The following is an 18,373-nucleotide window of genomic DNA, read 5'->3' as shown; positions in this document are numbered from 1 at the left end:
TCCATTAAATTCTACTGTCAGGCAAATAATTTATTTACTTATATCGTGTCCTGACTGTATGACTCATTAAGCTGTACTCAAATGCTAGTTAATATGATTCCGTGTGTGTTTGATACTGAAATATTTACAACTCTCAGCCAACAAAAATTACAGCTGAGATGTTAATTTTCATTCATCCTCTATTCGTTCCCCGGTGTTGTACAGGTATGAGATACAGTCAGGCCTGTGATGAAGTGACACAGTGGAAGTCGTTGACAGTAATTGTAGCAAGGAAGTCCCACATGTGGAACGTGTTAGTGGTTGCTGCAGAATATAAAGGATGACTTTATGAATGTAACTTGGATGCACCGTTCGGATTTTTTTTCCCTGTTTCTTTGAGATCTTTTGCGTGTATTCTTTTAAAATGTGTGGATCAGAAAAGAACGTGGGGGGTTGAGAGCACCTGTAGGGAGGTTGCAGCAGCAGGGGTAGCCCCGGGGGCTGCGTAGCGGTGGGTGCAGAGGTTTGAACTGTGTCTGCACATGGGGTGCAGCGTGGTACCAGCAGCAGAAGGGGCTCTGAGGGTGTTTCTGAGTTTTGCCTCACGAAACGCCAAGTTCCTCGTGGATTCAGCTGTGAAATCCCATCCGGGAGCCGGCTGAGCCACCGCTGCCTTTGAGCGGGGGGCTCGCAGGTTTCCTGGCCATGGGGCAGGAAAATGAGCCCGTGGCTGTGTGACTCGGGGAGGTCAGGGGGTGCTTTGGGTCCGGGCCGGGGTGAGGGGCTGACCCGTCCGTGCGGCTCTGCCGGGCGGGGCTCGGCTGCCGGAGCCCCCGGACCGGGCAGCCCCGGCCAGCCCCGAGTCGCCGCTGACCCCGCGATCGGGGGGAGCCCGGCCCGGAGGCATCCCCGCCCTGTCCCGGCGGGTGTCGGGGAGAGCCCTGTCCCAAGGGATGCTCCGGTGGGAGCGCATCCCCGGCAGGTGTCGGGGGGAGCCCTACCCCGGGGGATGCCCGGGTGCGACCCAGCCCCGGGTGGGACCCAGCCCCGCAGGGGCGGTGCGGTGCCGCGACCAGGTTCGAGGGGCCGCGGCAGCACCTGGAGGCGGCCCCGCCCCAGCGCAGGAAGGGAGCGCCCGGCGGAGCGGGAGGGAGCGGCTGGATCCGGTGGCGGGGCCGGGGCTGCCGCCCCGCAGAGCCCGCGGGACGCTGCCGGCAGCGGCCATGGCTTTCGGGAGGGCTCCGAGGGACCCGTTCGGCACCGCCGTGGGCAGCCTGGTCGGTGAGTAGCCCCGAGCGGTGCCCCCGCGCCGCCCCTCTGTCCCCGCCGGGCGCTGACCCGCGGCTCCCCTTGGCCTTTCAGAGCGGGCGACGCTCGGGTCGCTGCAGACGGAGGAGTGGGGACAGTTCATGCACATCTGCGACGTGATCAACGCCACGGAGGAGGGGTGAGCGAGCGGGGCCGGGGGCAGCGGGGCGCGGAGGTGGCTCCGGCGTCGCTCGAGGGCAGGGCGACATCGAGCAGCCGGCGTAGGGCGCTGATGTTGAGTGGCCCGAAACGAAATAGCGAAGGGAGCAGATAGCTTTAGTCCGCAAGGAAAAGCTTAGCCTCTCGCGGGGCCATCGAGGATTAGGCTCGGAGGTTCTTCCCTATAGACACACGCTAGAGAAGGGCGGTGACAGAGATTTCTCCCCTGAGTTTGACATGTTTTGTACAACCTGTAATGCTCGTCAGGCTGAACGGGTACTCCTGTGCTCTGCAAACCCACCTTGAAAAAGGCTCTGAGCACTTGGTTGCCTGCAACACTTTAAAACTCTCGGCTTTTGCCTTCGAGTTCCCCACCGTGCAGTGTCTCTGGCAGGCTGTGCCGCAGCAGGGGTGAAGCGAGGGCTGGGGTCCTGTGCAGTGGGATCCATTCCGTCCCGGTGTGCACCCAGGGCTCCCAGAACTGAGGTGCTTTCTTGCACTGAACGGCCACATCCAGGTTTGCTCAGCCACTTGCTGCTCTGAGCTTCCTTGTTTCCACCTGTAAAAGGGGGGCAGAAGGAAACTTGTTCTTATGTAAGATCTGCTTCAGCTTTGCATTGTAAGAACTCGGTTCTAGCAGTGTCATATTTTAATACATAACATATTCTCCAGGACAATGGAGTATGCTTTACTTTCTGCACAGGTGTCTTTTTTTTTCTGTATCAGCTTTTCTTTCCTCCCATTGTTTTGGATTCCACACTCTCACCCGTGGCTCTTAATGCTTGGAATGTCAGTAATAATTACTTCTTTCTGGTTATTGCCATAAGCAACAGCACACTTTGACCCTCAGTTTTTATGTAAAGTTTCCATGCAACAGAGCCTTTTTTTAATAAACTATTTCCTCTTGTGCACAGCTTAGGCTTGCAGAGGAACTCCTTGTAACTTCCTCCTAGGCAGCTACTACTAGTCACAGTCTGTAACACGATAGTAGGAGCAGCAGAACTGCTGCATCTAATTAGGCAAATGGTTATTTTATTGCAATATACAGCTTCTGACCAGAGCATTTCCAGATGCTTCAGCAAGGGAAGCAAGCAGGAGTGGAATTGTAGTACAGCTCTCTGCAAGGGAAACTTCTTCTCCACTCTCATGTTCCTATCCATCACTTGATGCTCTATTGATGTGCCTGGGTATGACATAAGATAAGGAAAAATAGAGAAATGTCTTCTTCTTTTTCTTTTTTATCATGAAGTATAGCACTTCAAACTAAGAAATGTAGTAATGGTAAACACCCACTTAATTTCATTGACTTTGAAATGTTTTCAACAAAGATTTCTTATTTTTATCTCAGTGGAACATTGTGCCTATTGCTCCATCTTAGATTCTAGAGAGATCCTAAAGAGAAGTTAGGACATCTTGTTTATGTCGATCATGAGTGTTGGGCTGGCCCTAATAATTGTACACTATAGATAGTCCATATTAACAAGGCAAAACTGCTTCCCTCGTGATAAGCTCGATACCATCTTCCACCCTTTTCCTCCTACACAGATAGTTAAAAGATATGGGGTGTATATATAGAAATGAAAATGGCTGGGTTAGAAATACCCCTATCTCTGGGCTGGAATGGGTTGTCCATCCATCCATCCATGGTAATTACTCAGATGAGTTAAGTGCATCCTGCAATTATAAGATTGGAAGTTGTCCATGACACCCCTACTCCTGACAGCACTCCCAGGAGAATATTTTCTAATTGCATCATACTTGAAAAGTACCAGTCAATTCTTGATACAGCTGGCAATTGATATTCCCTTTCATGGCAATAAAAGCTAGATAAGTAATTCTATTGTACAGCAGTGGAAAAATATTATTTTGGAACAGACTTTGCAGAGGAGAATAACTTTATTTCTCTGCTCAAGTCTTTGGAGTAATGCACAGTCTGCAGTAAGAAACCTGATTCACTGCTTTGTTGCTCTACTTCAGTGCTGAAGAGATTTTGCTGGAATCAGTGGGGCAATTGCTCTGGTTTATGTGGGTGTAAACACAGGGACGGATTTGGTCCTGTATCTCAGGCTGGTATTTTTGGTCCTTGGATGAAGTTATGACCTAGAAAACTTCACTGGTAACTTTTCCTTCTTAATTTTTTGTCACAGGCCTAAAGATGCAGTTAAAGCACTGAAGAAGAAGCTTTCAAAAAACTGTAACCATAAGGAGATCAGGCTTACCTTGTCTGTAAGTACAGCTATGTTTATATTAATTAGACACTAAGAAGGCAAACATTCTAAACGATAAGGTGGCATGCAAATTACCCCTGACACAACTCTCCAGGATGTTTTCAGTCTTTGTTGTTTGTGTGTACAGCACTGCCACAGTGCAGATCAGATGGTTTGCTGGCATTCCATGGACTTCTGGATGATGCAAATTCTGGTTTGGGTTGGTTTTTTCACTTGTTCTGTGTAAAAGTAGTATAGTTCTTATTTGCTCCAGTGACTGTCCCTCTGTGAGAGCCCCACCTGTTTGTGAAAGACACAGAGGTTGGGATATTACATAAAAGCTACATTTGACCATTCTCTTACTCACCCTGTAAGTTGGTTAGTCAAACTAAGCGCAGTGTGCAGCGTGGTAGAATGTGTGATACCTGCTTTGTAGAAGGAAATGTTATCACAAATAAATGATAAACTTGAAGGAAAAGGTAACCATGGTGAGTTAAGTAAGGGAGAGAGAGGCAGGGTGAGCTGTGTGAAATTCAAATGTTATGGCTAAAGGTTGGCGTGTCTGGGAATATCCTCACTTGACATAACCTGGCCTCTAGAATCTGAGAGTGTTCCTGAACTGCTCCTGGGTTTGGGGAGGTGGTGTGATTTCAGTCAATTTAAGATTTACCGAGTATGTTAACGCAGGAAGTTCTAATACTGTCCTAAGTCCTGAGTTTCTGACTTGAATTACTCTTGACTACCAATTGTGCATCTGTGACAAGAGTCATATTATTTGTATTTTAAGGTCTTGAGGATATTAGTCTGTCATTAATTAGCTAAAAATATTTTCTTCACCATTTCCTTTTTTGAGGTTTTAGAGGCCTGTCTACGTCACTCTGAGTACTATTAATCATGGGTTTGCTATTTGTTGTGTAAATTCATTATCTATATCAAGATGTGCTGAGAAGTGATTAAGGAAGATGGGTGATGGATAGTGCCAAATTGTAGGTCGCTTAGCAATTGCCCAAGTGTCTCCTGACAAGTTAGAGATGGAGATAATTGTGTTAAACATGTCAATATAGACCTTCAGCTCACTCCACTTCCGCACTTCTTCCCTTGCTTCCTCCTCCACTGTCTCATGAGTCACATTTTTGTGTGTTCAGTGTGTTTGCATAATGGAAACACTGGGTTTCCACTGTACCTGCAATCCCTTATCAGGTCTGTCTCATGCAGCCCTTCTGCAGCAAGGTCCTGTTCTGTTTATCTGACACAGTCTGTGCTGCTAATCCAGGGTTTAGGTTTAGGAGCTGTTTCCTGGGCATTTACAGTGCAGATATACCCAAGGTGACATTACAGCTTAGCTTTTGAGTATGTAAAAGTGGGAGAAGGATCTTGTTCTGGGTGTATCCAAGGAAGAACTGTATCACACTGACCTGGAAGCTTGTATTGCAGATGGAGCATGCAGCAGGTTCAGCTGGGAATGCAATTCCTGTCCTGTTCCAGCCCCTTTCTCTGTCTTCACCCACTCCCATGCACACCTGTAACTTGCCTGCCAGGCAGTCACATCCTCTTGGCCCAGCTGCTGTTTTCTGTCTGCAGAGTTCTTCTCTCTATATTCCTTAATCTTGTTTCCTTTTTTAAATTTAAATAAGTTCCAGACTTTCCTCTAACTCTCTCTCTCTTTCTGGGTTTAGATCTTACATAAGATCTTCTATGCTTTGCCTCCCCCTCTGCCTCTGGTTTCTTTCATTTTTCTTTCTTTTTTTACCAGTACTGCCATAATTTTAGCATGTGTAAAATCTTTCCTTTGATGACCTCATTGCTGGCCATGTGTGGCTTTTACCTTTCCCACATCACTCTTCCTATGTGCTGTATCTTGTTTTTATCTTCTTAATTGCCTTAATGAAATTGTTCCTGTTTTCCATTTTGAAATGCTTGGTTGACAACAGCAATTCATTGCAAATGGAAAAAAAAAAAATTTTCAATTCCTTATACACAAGCCCTTCCCTCCCTGTGCAACTCTCATCTCTTAAAATTGTTTTCCTCCCAGAGTTTTGCAAAAATAAGGGTTCTTTTTGGATGAACTGTTAGTGCCTGTATTTCTTACGGTAAATGTGGTCCTCTAGCTTTTGAGACTCTACATCAGATTGTCTCTCCTGCCTACATTAGAAACAACTAAAAAGGATCTACAAATCACATTTCTTTTGAAGTGCACTTTGATCCACTTTTATCTACTCAACCTTGACATCCTAGAATGTAATATTTCTAATGAAGCTGCTTAAGGAGCTCATTCCCAGAGGATACACACAGAGTGGAGTGTGAAAGTCTTCATGGAAGCCGCTCGACTGCACGTTAGGCCTGATTCTGTTACTGAGATGGGTTAAATCTCAACAGTGTGTTCCTCCTCCTTGCTCTTGGATGCTTCTTTATTTACTTGGAGGAAGAAGGCTGAGTGCCAGCTGTATAATGTGCTGGCTGTGGCTTGGCTTCAGGTGCTCTGAGCTGCTGAAGTTCCTGTGAAGTCACATGGATGGAGGTGTTTGTGTGTTAGGCCATGGAGTTGCCTCATACCCAGCCTTTGATAACACGGAGAGATCAGGGCTGGTGCTGGAGGTTGCACAATCAGAGTGAAGAGGATTAGAGCTTTCAGGCAGGAATCCAACAGACTGTGTGTGTGTGTTACTTGACTTTTTATTACCAGTAGACTTTAGATGCATAAATTCTGTTTATGTAATGAACAGTGAGACAGCTGTTCCGTTACCTCCATAGGTCTCCCTTGGTTTTGTAAAGCATTTGCTGCAGTGCCCCAGTTCTGATACCTCTAAGGTCTTAGGAGCTGAACAGCACATGGGGAAATTGTTTCTTGAATGTATCCCTCTCACTCCGTCATTCAAAGCAGGGGGCAGAAGTTTAAGATTAAATTACTGTTTCGCCTCTGTATTACATTGTTGGAAAATATTTTAAAGGAAGTCATTTTCCCAGAGAAATTGTGGATGCCCCATCCCTGGAAGTGTTCGAGTCCAGGTTGGATGGGGCTCTTAGCAACCTGATCTAGTGAATGGCAGGGGAATTGGACCTAGTTGATCTTTAAGGTCCCTTCCAACATAAGCCATTCTATAATTGCTTAGAATTAAATTTTGAAGGGTATTTTTTCCTAAGAATATTTCTACTTTTCCTTTTAATCGCACGTAATTTTTCTGATGCAGAAAAAAATTTAGCATGGCACATGTGACCTTCAGATTTAATTTTTTAAATTAACATTTCACAAAACAGAGGATCTAAAAAACAAAAACATGAGAGAGTCCTCCAGCTCCTCAACTGAAAGAGTACTACTCAATTTTATTATACTTTATGGTATATGCTGACAAAGAGAAAAAGAAGAGGACATTGAGTGGGAGCAAAAGAAATCCAAATCTCAGTGTTTGAAATGTGAAATCGGAAAAACTCAAGACTTCTGAAAATCCAGTGGTTTTGAAATGCTGAACCTTGATCAAGTGTACCCAGCCCCTGCACTGTAATTGATGAGTGGCAGCTGAAAGAGCTGCTCATACCGGTTTGGTTGAAATGCTGGCCTTGGAAACAGCATCTTGCAGTTCCAAACATCGGCTGGGCAGGCATTAGGATGTGTTCAGTGGAGTGTAATCCTGGAGAGGGATTAATGGCTTGTTCCCCTTGAGTCAGAAGTGCGAAGAAACAAACCATTCATCTGGGTTTTCTTGAAGCCACCTTGGGTCTAAGAAGTGTCCATCACAAGCTGCATCCATTGCTCAGCTTTATGGACCAAACCTGGCTGCTTTAGATGAGCAGTGAGTCCTGAAATCTCGGTGAGGTCTCTGTTGATAAGGAACATCGTTGACTTTCTGCAATACTCACCAACTTCTCACTTTTCTGTTTCTGCCTCAGTTTGGCTTCACTTCTCTGTAGATACCTTTTATCATTTTAGTTCTGTGTTTCAGTCCTGTAAACCAGAGGCCTTGGATTACACCGTTTGCCCCCCTTTTTGCTCAGTGCAGATAGCTGGGATCAGTTATCCTGGAACACAGCAGCTCTGTCCATTCCAACACTTCTCACATCCTGTGTGCTATTGACAGGAAGTTTAATGGTTTGATTGAAGTTAATTTGCCAGTTTTGTTATCAAAACATGTCTCTATTGAGTTCCCATTGTGCTGTGTGGAGCAGTGGTTGGCTTGGCCAGCTTGGATCTGTTCCTTCAGTGGAAGTGCTTGGGACTATGAAGTCCTGTTTGCACTGGAGTCCTATTTGCATGACAAATATCCATACTGAAATTCTAAGGAAAGGTGTTATTAGCATGGAAGTGACTTGTTCATGAATAGTGTGGTTAAAACTAATGGAGTCAAATTCTCCTTTTTCTTATACCAGCTTAGTTTTACCCTGAGTAAGTGGGCTGGGGTGTCATAATCGAGTGGAAGATCCACACCATTCGTCCAGTACTTTCATTTAGCGGGTAAATACTCAGTCCCTTAAGTAGAGAATTAATAATAGGGAGTGGCATAACCAATTTCCCATGCACAGGGTTGAAAATATTTTACACAGACCATCTTTGAAGTACTGCACAGGCAAATGACTTTGCTTATTTGCATATGTTTCATGTACTCTCCATGAAAAGCAATGTTTCGAGCCAAGATATTTTTGTAATTATCTTTCAGTTAGCTTTTTGCACAGCAGTCTGCCAGTGTCTTTGTTCTACCCTGTTTTCATTTTGGCAATATATTTTCTTCTGGTCTTAAACCTGTTATCCTGTAAGTTCCTGATCACACCGAGAGAAAAATCCCTGAGTCTTGACGTTAGAAAATGAGTTACTAAAATTATTTCATTTAGTCAAATGTAGTCTTCTCTGAATAGAAAGTATATTTAACCTACTTTTATCAAGATCACAGTATCATCCCTTTAAATATGTGTATCCTTTTGAGAATATGTCCTGTCTGTTACATGATTATGGGGAACTTTTGTCTCAAAACACATGAAATTTTGCAGCCTTTTGTTAATGTCAGCCCTTTACTTCCACCTTTTTATCTTCCCTCTTACATTGGGAGGGAAAATGAAGCTATAGCTGAGGAGAAAGAAGCACAAGAGTGACCATTTTTCCCTCTGTGGGTCATTATCCATCTTCAGATTTGGGCCAGGCGAGTTGAGTTCTGTTCCTGATTCTGCAGCTGATCTGATTGACCCCAGTTTCCTGTCAAGTCCCAGGTGACTGGGATGTAATGGCAGTTTTTGACATCTCTTCTGGAAAATGGGAATTATAATCAGCCACCTCCAGATGTACCAGGGAGAAGTGTTATGTCCTTACCACATCCTGCTGTGTTTGACAGGGCAGTGCTTACAGGGATCCTGCTCTAAGCATTTCAAGCAGGGTTTTGGAAGTAGACTTCCTTCATTAAGATGAATCTGACAACTGGAACATTTCAGCTCATCTGTTTCAAATCAATGTGACCTTTGAAATGCATGGAAAAATTGTGCTCCAAGTTGGTGAATTTGTTCTTTCCTATTTTATCATTAGTCTCTCACTTACAGGGCAGATTAGAGGACAGGCATTTGGTAATCTTGATTTTCTTCTCTTGCAGAGCTCTTCAGAATCTGTCAGACCAGGGTACCTATGTGCTAGGCAGTGAATTAATTCTATTGCTAAATCTGTACAAGTAACTTTTTTAAGATATGGGCAGATTTCCTGCTGTTAAGGTACTGTGTGTTCAGTAACTGCTGTGACATAGAAACAAGTGTGACCATGCTTCTCTGTTAAAAACAGTGTCACTCTGGCTGGCGCAGCTCCTTTGAACTGTGCAGGTATCACAGAGCACACAGGGAGCTGCTGTTCCCCTGAAGTAACCTCATCAGGCATTCTAGTGAGCAGTAATCTGTTCATTCCTACTCTTCCCCATAATTCCTTGAAACAAATTAAACAGAAAGAAACAAAAGCAGTCAAGTTGTGGGGTTTTTTTCCCCCCTATTCTTTGTGTAACCGAAGGTTTTTTGTATGTGCAGCTGCTTGAGATGTGTATGGAGAACTGTGGCCCAAGATTCCAGTCTTTAGTTGTGAAGAAGGATTTCTGCAAAGACAAGCTGGTGAAACTGCTGAACCCAAGATACAACCTGCCCATTGACATGCAGGAGAAAATCCTGACCTTTATCATGGTGAGTCAGGAGTAAACTGTGAGTGTTCAAAGTGTCTCTGCTGTGTTGTAAATGTTTAATTTTGCAGCCTGTTTAAATCCTGGGAACCTCTTCCTAAAGCAGGCCTTAACTTTGGAGCTGTTGTGGTTCCTGCTGCACTGAATGGAGTTTTCCAGAGTGGAAGAAGGGAATGACCTGTCTTTAGGACATGTTTTAAAAGCATTTGTCTGACCCACTGACTGACCATTTCTGTGACTGTTACTGTCCCTGATATTTCGAAACCAGGTTTGGGCACGAGGTTTCCAAGGGATGGTGGATGTGAGCGAAGTAAAAGAAGTTTACCTAGAATTGCTGAAGAAAGGAGTGGAGTTTCCATCCTCTGATACCAGCAGAGGTGGATCTAAGGTGAGGATATACAAGGACACTTCAGAAACAGTATGTGTTAATTTTATGGGACACAGAAGGTGTGTTTGATTTGGGCTTTTTACTTAAATGCTCCAGGGCAGAGTGTGACCAAACTACTTAAGCACGTGAGCAGGAATCAGTTTCAATTATAACAGTGAAGATAACAACAAAGAAACCTGACCTATATAGTAGTTTATTTCATTTTCAAGTACAGATTCATGGATATGTTCTCAGAAATGAAGCATCTCTGTCTTGAGACTTTCAAAGATCTGTGCATGCTGTTTACTTCAAAATAAATGAGTGCTTAGTGCTCCAAACTTGTCAGCTTCTGAAAGCCTCAAGAAAAATGAGTAATGTTTTCACAAAAACACGTACTGTTCAGAATATGAGCATCATCTATCTTTAAGATTAAATTGAGAGATGTAGAAATCTATAAGAAAAGATTATTGTCTGCATATCTCTTCAGCTTTGCACAATCCATGCACAGTAAGTGTTATTTAAGCCTATGTCATAGGTAGTATTGTGTGGCATTTAGGACATGAAATATAAGTATAGTTTGAGCATTGAACTTCAGCTGAAAATACAGTACATGGTTTAATGCCATTCTTTCTAGATTGCTTTTTTTTTTTTAGAAGAATTTTCACGAGATCTTTGGGCACTGTGAAAGCCTTCCACCACTGGGTGGAATCTTGCAATTACAGAATTAGATGTCTATAATCAGTGCAGACAGGAATAATTCAGATTTATCCTGAGTTTGATCTGCTGATTGAATAGTGGAGTACACAAAAGCTTATGTATTTAAAGGTTGTTCGAACAAGCCATGTGAAGAGTGTTCTCAATAAATACTAATTTTTTCCCTCACCTAGTACATTAGAGATTATTTTGTCTACCTCAGGTACTTGTCAGTTAAAATCAGTGGTAAACAGTCTGTTTGTCTTAGCAGACCTGAACACAGTTTTTACCTCAGTCTACAGGAAGTGAAGGGTTTGTAGTGTGTAGTGCAGGCTGGGCTTTGCATTTGCATGTTTTTAGCAGTCAGTTCAGATGCAATGCAGGTGAAGCTTTCTCAGACTGTTCCTGCTTTTCAGCCCAGGAGGCTTTTGTAGTTCACCCTCTGCAGAGATCCACACTCAGCCCCCAAACCCTTCTACTGCTTCCAAGTGTCATCCCATTCCAAACTGTCCTTCATTGCAAAATTGCATTAGCACTTTGGGAAGGACTCTTTGCTCTTAGATGACTTCATAATTCCTTGCTAGCCTGTTCTTGAGCCGTTCCCACTTTGTCCTGTGATGGAATTTACTTGCAAATGCTTTCTAAAGAGATTTGATTTCCAAGCTTCATTTCATTACAAAATAGCCATTAGATTTATTTTTGTAAATAGGCCTTGCTCAACAAATTCCATGGGAGCACTGATTATGAGGAAGCTCTTGCCCAGTTGTGTAGTCTGAGAGATGGTCCTCTCTCAGCAGGATGCCTGCTGCAATTTTGTTCAACCCAAGCTCTGGTTTTTTTGTGTTTTCACAGATTTCACCCTGGCCTTGTGCGAAGTCATCCCCATCCTCTGCCGGTCCTGCCAAACGTTCCTTCCTGCCTCTTCCCACAGGCCCAACATTGTTGTTGACTCCAGAGCAGGTGCAACACTACAGGTTTAGGGGAGGGTGGGTCCACCTGAAACGTGCTGTGAATGTGTGACTTGAGCAGCCTGGCTGCCACTGGAGGGACCCTCAGTTCACGGGGTGTAGTTCTGGGTTCCTGGTCTTAGGTTTGTGGAATTACTACTCAAGTGTGTGAATATCCAATCATATCTTACAATTCTGTTATGCAAATTGATAAAAGCTTGTTCAGAGATAAGCGAGACAGCCAAATTTACTTTCACACAAGGCTTGTGTGAAGAGGTTGTTAGAAAAAGCAGGAAGGAAAGGACAGTTCTCTTCCATTCCTGCTTGCCTATGTAAGTAAAAGGAGGAACAGTAACATCAGTGAGAGGGATTAACTGTAACGAAAACTAGTGCTATCAGGCTTGGATCTTAGTTTGATTGCACATTTAAAAGCTGAATTAATTCCATTCATTTTCATGGTGTGTTACCAGAGTAAAATAATGCTAGCTAAGTCCATGTTATACCTAATGGGGAAGAAAGTGTGCATTAGAGGTAAGAGTTATTCTGCTCGCTCTGTTCACCTACACAACATTTTCCTGTTGAATTCCAACAGATTGGGAAACTGTACAGTGAACTGGATATGGCAAAAATGAATGTGAGAGTCATGTCATCAATATTGAAAGAAAATGTTCCTGGCTCTGAAAATCTGGATGATATGAATCTTTTACAGGTACCTGATAATTCATTGATAGGGGCTATTGGTTTGGTTATAGTTGATTTCTAAAGTGTTATGTCTTGTCTTTTAACATCTCAATTTAGATTGACAAATGGAACCCAACAGCAGGTTTCTATCTCTCATTTTGCTCAGCTTGCTTTCATCTCCTTCACCTTCCCTTGACATCTCAATAGTCAGGAAAGGACAATACAGCTTGAAATGCAAATATAAGCTCTAGGGAATTCCAAGGGCAAAGGAATTTTATAATGGAGCGTTCTCTGTTGAGCATGTTCTGTCAGACAGCCCCGAGAACATTCCAGCTGAATGCAGTTGCCTTGTGGGAGAATAGATGATGACACAGTCATGCTCTCATATCCGTCCTGGAGTTTGCAGAGCTCTCTTTATTATCACCAGTCCCTTAGAGGCAGACTGAGGGCCAGCAAAGAATATGAAGCATTGGCTTTATGTGTGTAACCTCAAAGGTTGGGAGCTTGCTACAGAAGAATCCACGTACTCTTAAAGTGTAGCCTGAAGGAAGTGTATTGCAATAGTCAAGTGATGTGACAGTGAACCTGTACATGCTCCTTCTGTGATATTATGTGCTTATGCTGTATTTTTCTGTTTAGAAATTAAAAGTACAGTATTACTTTAGCATTGCAATAGTGACCTGTGTTAATGAAACCTTTTTGGTTTCATATTGTCTGCGAGAACTTAAAAAACTTTTACCACATCCTAAGGTTTCTAGCCTTACCTCCAAAATGCTACAATGAGGAAGCATTTTTGGCAGTTTTGCAGCATTAAGTGTTTTGAAGAACTGATCTAATTTTTGCAAGCCTTGAGTGCACTTCTTCTGCCCAACATAGAAATTCTCCTGTGCAACAAACCCTTACTGGGTGCTGTTGAGAATACACTGGTTTAATATGCTTGACCATCTCAGTCCAGTCCATGACAAGGCTGGGAAACACAAAAAGTTCATCTTTCATTTCCTGTCTCCTGCTGTGGCACTTCTGTATGTGGCACAGATTCAGCTGCCCACAGTAAACCAGTGGATTCTTATTGACACTCCCAGTAATAAAATTGTTGGCAAAAGGTTGAGGACAGGGTGTGGAGTTCCCATATGTGGGAGAGTGAATGAAAACTCATTCCTTTCACTGTTGTTCTTTCTGTTCTTTTTCCCCTGTGCACCAAGTGATGCAAAACATCAGTCATGGCCAGCCTTTTCCCTAAGCAGTGTTTAACGTTCTCTTTTTGTTTGGGGCACTACCTGGATTGTTTGGATCGGACTTCTGTTGTCACAGAACAAAATCCTTTATTAAAAGAGCTGCTTGTTTAGACTTTGAGTGAGTTGGAGACATTGATTTCAGTCCCTCCATAAAAACTGTAACAAGGTGAACTTGGTCAGTGCAATGTGTTTTCAGTTCTCTATCTTCATTAGTGGCCAGGCTCCTCCCTTTCCACACCCTGTGCTGGACAAGGCTTAAGATATCAGATTTCACTGGAAATAATATGCTGGCCAATAACTGTAGTTAAAGAATAGCTCAGGATCAGCCAAGAAGCGTAACAAACTTTTGTACTGGATGGTGAATAGACATAGTGACAAGATAGTGGATGGATGTACAGGAATTTGGGTCCAGGTCAGCAGCTGGTAAGAATTAACACAAATGTATTGGAATCACTGATGATTGTTATCCCAGCTGCTACTCCATCATTGTAAAACTCCAGTTTTCAGGCAAATCCCTGCCTGAAATGAGTGTCTCAATTTCCTTCTCTGTTGAGTATTGACACTTGCAAAGGAGCTAGTCTGCCTGTGGTATGGAGTCATAAGAAATACACATTTTTTTAAATGTGGATCAGGTAGTAACGTGTGGAGTCAGGGAGGTTTTAAATGTAATTACAGACATTAAGCTGAATACATTTTTGTGTTTTATCCTGGGCCGTGAAGATACAGTACTGAAAAGTACAGCACTCTACAATCCTGACACAGATTTAGCAAAGGGGTGAAGATTTCTTTTTCCATAAATAATTGATTTACATGAAGTATGTATTTTTTGAGGACAAATCAGATCACTTTGAACATCAAAGCAATTTCTGAATAGTAGTTTGCAAATAGAGTAATTTTCCCCCTCCTTTGTTTTTTTTGTTTCTTAAACAGAGCCAGCCTGCATTTGCAAATGCAGTGTGAGTGAGAAAAAATGTTGGCTGAATTAAAGTTCCTGTTGCTAAAGAATTTGTTTCTTTGAACATGCAAAATCTGTAGGGGGAGTAATATAAACAGACTGTCTTCCACTTCACCAGGCAATAATGTAAAATTTTGCTTAATAATCTCTCATAATTCTCCTATCTGTTAATTCTGTAAGGTTTGTGTTACTTTCTCAAAAGTCCATAGATTAAGTTTATCCAGACTTCCCACTTAAAGGAATAGTTAGAGCTGGAGACTTGTCACAGAGCACTTCTGACCTTCAGACTAATATTTTCTTCAAGCAGATGTTGAACAAGATTGCATCCAAGTATCCTGCTGAGTTTAATCAGCTTCAAGCAGGATCAAATCACATTGGCTCTACATCACCCAGATGTGTCTTTGTTATTTTGCAATTTGTAATTTAGGCTTTAGAGATAGATCTATCTTTAGAAATGACAGTGGATCAAGAGGTAGGGGTTAGGTAGGAGTGATGTGGTGGTGGGAGTTGTAACCCTGCATTGGAGAGATCAAAGATGTGGACATTGTTCCATTTGCAATGGTTGGTACCCATGTGGTTTGTGTAAATTAAGGAATGTTACCTGTGACTGCAGTGCTTGAGTGTCTTACCATTCATCTCCAGAACTGACAAATTGAGAGACCACAGTTATGATTTTTAATTTTTTTTTCTTCCCTTGGTTTGGGCAGAAATTGTACAAGACCTGTCGGATGATGCAGGAGAGGATCATGGAATTGTTAGTGACAGTAGAGAATGAAGATGTGATTGTTGAGCTAATACAAGTAAATGAAGATCTGAATAATGTCCTTCTGGGACATGAAAGGTAAGTGCAGGGCTTCTCTCCTCACATTTGGAATCCTACCTGAATAAGTGCACTTAATGGGGAGATGGTCCCTATGCCTAGTGTTGATCCTCCCCATGGAGACATATTTTATCCTTAAATTCAGAAAAGAAATATGATTGCAAAAAGAGAAAATTATGTATTTTCTGCCTCTTAAACACTTCAGAAATGGTTCAGGAAAGTAGTTAGGAAACCATAGAGTGGGGTAAAGCAAGTTAACAGCGTGGACAGGAAATCAGATGGGGGCACGCAAAAATAATTTTGGAATTTTTGGTAGAGTCCAGTGAATTTGTCAACAGCTGCTACAAATCCTTTGGTGCTGGTGCTCATCCTTATCTCTGTTAAGTGTCTGTGCTTCCAGGAAAGAATGCTTGTCCTCCTTTCTAAACAATTTTGACAGCTTTACTGCAAGAATTGGCCATGGAGCAGCCTTCTGCCTCATTGCATGCTTAGGAGAGTTGCTTACTGTTCTCAGCTGGATTGAAACACACTGTTCTGCTTGTCTTACAGCAGAAAATGTTTCTTTATTTCACACATGAAAGCACAGCAGTACTCCTGTTGACATCCTGGGTGTTTGTCTTTTATGGCACTGGTAGCATGACTGGATGCTGGCAAAACTGAAATCAGTTTTCAACTCAGAATTCCAGAGTTGTTCCGCAAAAAATCACAAGTATGCTCCTGGAGAGTGTTCTGATTTAATAGGAGATACCCCTCCATCTTAAGTAGTTGATCTCTTTCACAGCTAAAAAGTGTTCTAGGAATCATTATGCATCAAGTGCAATTGTTCTTTATTAAATTTAGCAAATTTATAGAATTTAGTAATCTTTTCTTTTTAATCTTCTTCTGAGTGCTGCACTGAAAATACCACTAATTCTTCTAAGTGTCAGGCATAAACTTTGGGCCTAATAATGACAACATTAAGTTTTCATGTGCCCTTAAATCTTATGTCTACTGTAGTGTTAGTGGATTTTACAGCAGCTGCCTTGAAAGAACTGTGTCCTCACTTCTTCCTTTAGGAGGTTTTTCCTTTTAATAATCAGAAAAGGAATTCTATTCAACTTTCGTGTAAATCCACTGAAGTCAGATGTGGGCTTACATTTTTGTTACAAATGATGAATACTGGTGAGGCCAGGAACCTTGAACTGGGTATAATTCAACAGATTCCTCAGTAAAGACATGGTGATGGAAAGAGTGATTAATTTGGACAGAAAACTACTGTATTCCAGTAATGCTATGGTTTTTATGTAACAGGTCTTCCTGAGTGCAGATCCACTGCACTTCAGAGTGGATGAGTATAAAAACGTGTATGGTTCATTTTGTGTTGCAGAAGAGTTTTTCTTTGGATCTCCCTCTGAACTATGAGATGTGTAAAGGGCCAACTGATTTTGACGAGCTGCATCTGTTTCACACTCTGTGTGTTGTTGGAGGATGAGTCGTGCTGCATTTTCTGTTTCTGATTATTAATGCAGAATCCAAATTAAATCCAGAGCAATCTCCACTGTGCAACCAACAGCTGATGTGTGTAACAGTGCTTCCCTCTAGTGTCTCTGCAGCTTCTTGGTTCTTTCTGGATTTCAGATAAATACTACTTTCTGCTCTACAGTTGGAAAGTTTTTTTTTTCCTGCTGCTTCTTCATGCATCTATACTCTTTCTGGGCCTCCCTAGTACAGTGACCCTGAATAGCAAATGCAGTTGGATAAACGTCTCCTGTCTGTACAACTCAGGGCTTCTGGTGCTGAAACACAGTGACCTTCTGGATGCTCAGTGTCACTTACCTGGGTCTGCTCTGGACCCACAGTAGCAGTGTTATCACTTCTAGTACAAATGCAGGTAGATTTTTTTGGTTTGTTTCCATTTTAAAAAAAATTATTTCAGAGACCTGCACTAATGAGAGGGTTGTGTGCCAGAACAGGTGTGTGGTTTGTGCTGGGAGGGCATGAGGGAATGCCCAGAGCTCTGAGGACAGAAGGCTTCCTGAGACTCACCTGGACGAGTGTTCTGGTCGGAAGGAGCTGGATTTGGCACCGTGGATATTCACAGTTACCTAACTGGTGTGAACAGAGGCAAACCACTGTCAAAGGAGCCTTGGTTTTGTTTAGGAACAAGCAGATGGCTGTTTCCAAACGTGAGGCCAGGAACAAACCAGCTGGTGTTGGTGTAGGAGATCCCAGAACCACAGCCCTGGAATGGGAGTCAGATTGCCCATAAAGAGACAGGTGCTCCAGGGACAGCACTTGGAGTACTTGTTCGGTGCTTCTGGAGTCTTTTGAGAAACAAACGTTGATTATTACTGGTTTCATATTCTGAAGGACATCACAGGAATGTAAGAATGAACATTTAACTCTGCACCTTCAACAGGTTCTCACGGAACAGAGTTCGTTTCCTGGAGAACCAGAGGATACAACGTGAGCGGGAGGAGGTAATTAAGGATGAACTGCAGGACTGCAAGCATTCCTTTTGCTCTTCCTTGTGAAATATACACTTCTGATACATGCAGAATTTTATTTTCTAGTTGAGAAGTACAGGAGACAACATAGTGACACTACTCTTACTGATTTTTCTAAAGTCTCACTTGCAGAATTTCATGCAAATTCATGTAACTAAAGCAGCAAATAATGTCAAATCTAAGAGGGAAGCTTGGGTAAGAAAAATGAGGGAGAGATCTATTCAGATGCTGGTTTATTGCCTCTCCAGCTAAGCACAATTATCTGCCATACACAAAATGAGAAACCATAGGTTCTTTTCATTTGCTTTCTGTTAATGATCTAGAAACTGAAATACTGTTGCACTCTTGCTGCTGATTTTTTTTCCTGAGTCAAAGCTTTTTCTGAATTGTGAATAATGGCTTGTA

General features: G+C 42.7%; 1 protein-coding gene across 7 annotated transcripts in view; it reads left to right on the top strand.

Annotated features, from left to right (window-relative positions):
• The window catches only part of TOM1L1 (target of myb1 like 1 membrane trafficking protein), a 28,604-nt gene that overhangs the window by 4,489 nt on the left and 5,742 nt on the right, over positions 1–18,373 (top strand). For 5 of the 7 annotated variants that reach the window (XM_069032795.1, XM_069032794.1, XM_069032797.1 and 2 more), the window contains 7 exons: positions 3,594–3,672; positions 9,639–9,788; positions 10,053–10,172; positions 11,697–11,804; positions 12,384–12,500; positions 15,370–15,503; positions 17,881–17,941. In XM_069032795.1, coding sequence (XP_068888896.1) covers positions 9,648–9,788; positions 10,053–10,172; positions 11,697–11,804; positions 12,384–12,500; positions 15,370–15,503; positions 17,881–17,941 — 681 coding nt within the window. In that variant the 5' untranslated portion in view covers positions 3,594–3,672; positions 9,639–9,647. Of the gene's footprint in view, positions 1–1,100; positions 1,261–1,341; positions 1,427–3,593; positions 3,673–9,638; positions 9,789–10,052; positions 10,173–11,696; positions 11,805–12,383; positions 12,501–15,369; positions 15,504–17,880; positions 17,942–18,373 lie in introns of those variants that run through there. The other 2 variants (XM_069032793.1, XM_069032799.1) reach the window with 2 other exon arrangements.

The sequence above is a fragment of the Aphelocoma coerulescens genome, chromosome 18 (assembly GCF_041296385.1).
Source record: "Aphelocoma coerulescens isolate FSJ_1873_10779 chromosome 18, UR_Acoe_1.0, whole genome shotgun sequence".
Taxonomy (NCBI): domain Eukaryota; kingdom Metazoa; phylum Chordata; class Aves; order Passeriformes; family Corvidae; genus Aphelocoma; species Aphelocoma coerulescens.
The sequence above is the reverse complement of the archived record's forward strand: the minus strand, read 5'-3'. Positions and strand labels throughout refer to the sequence as shown.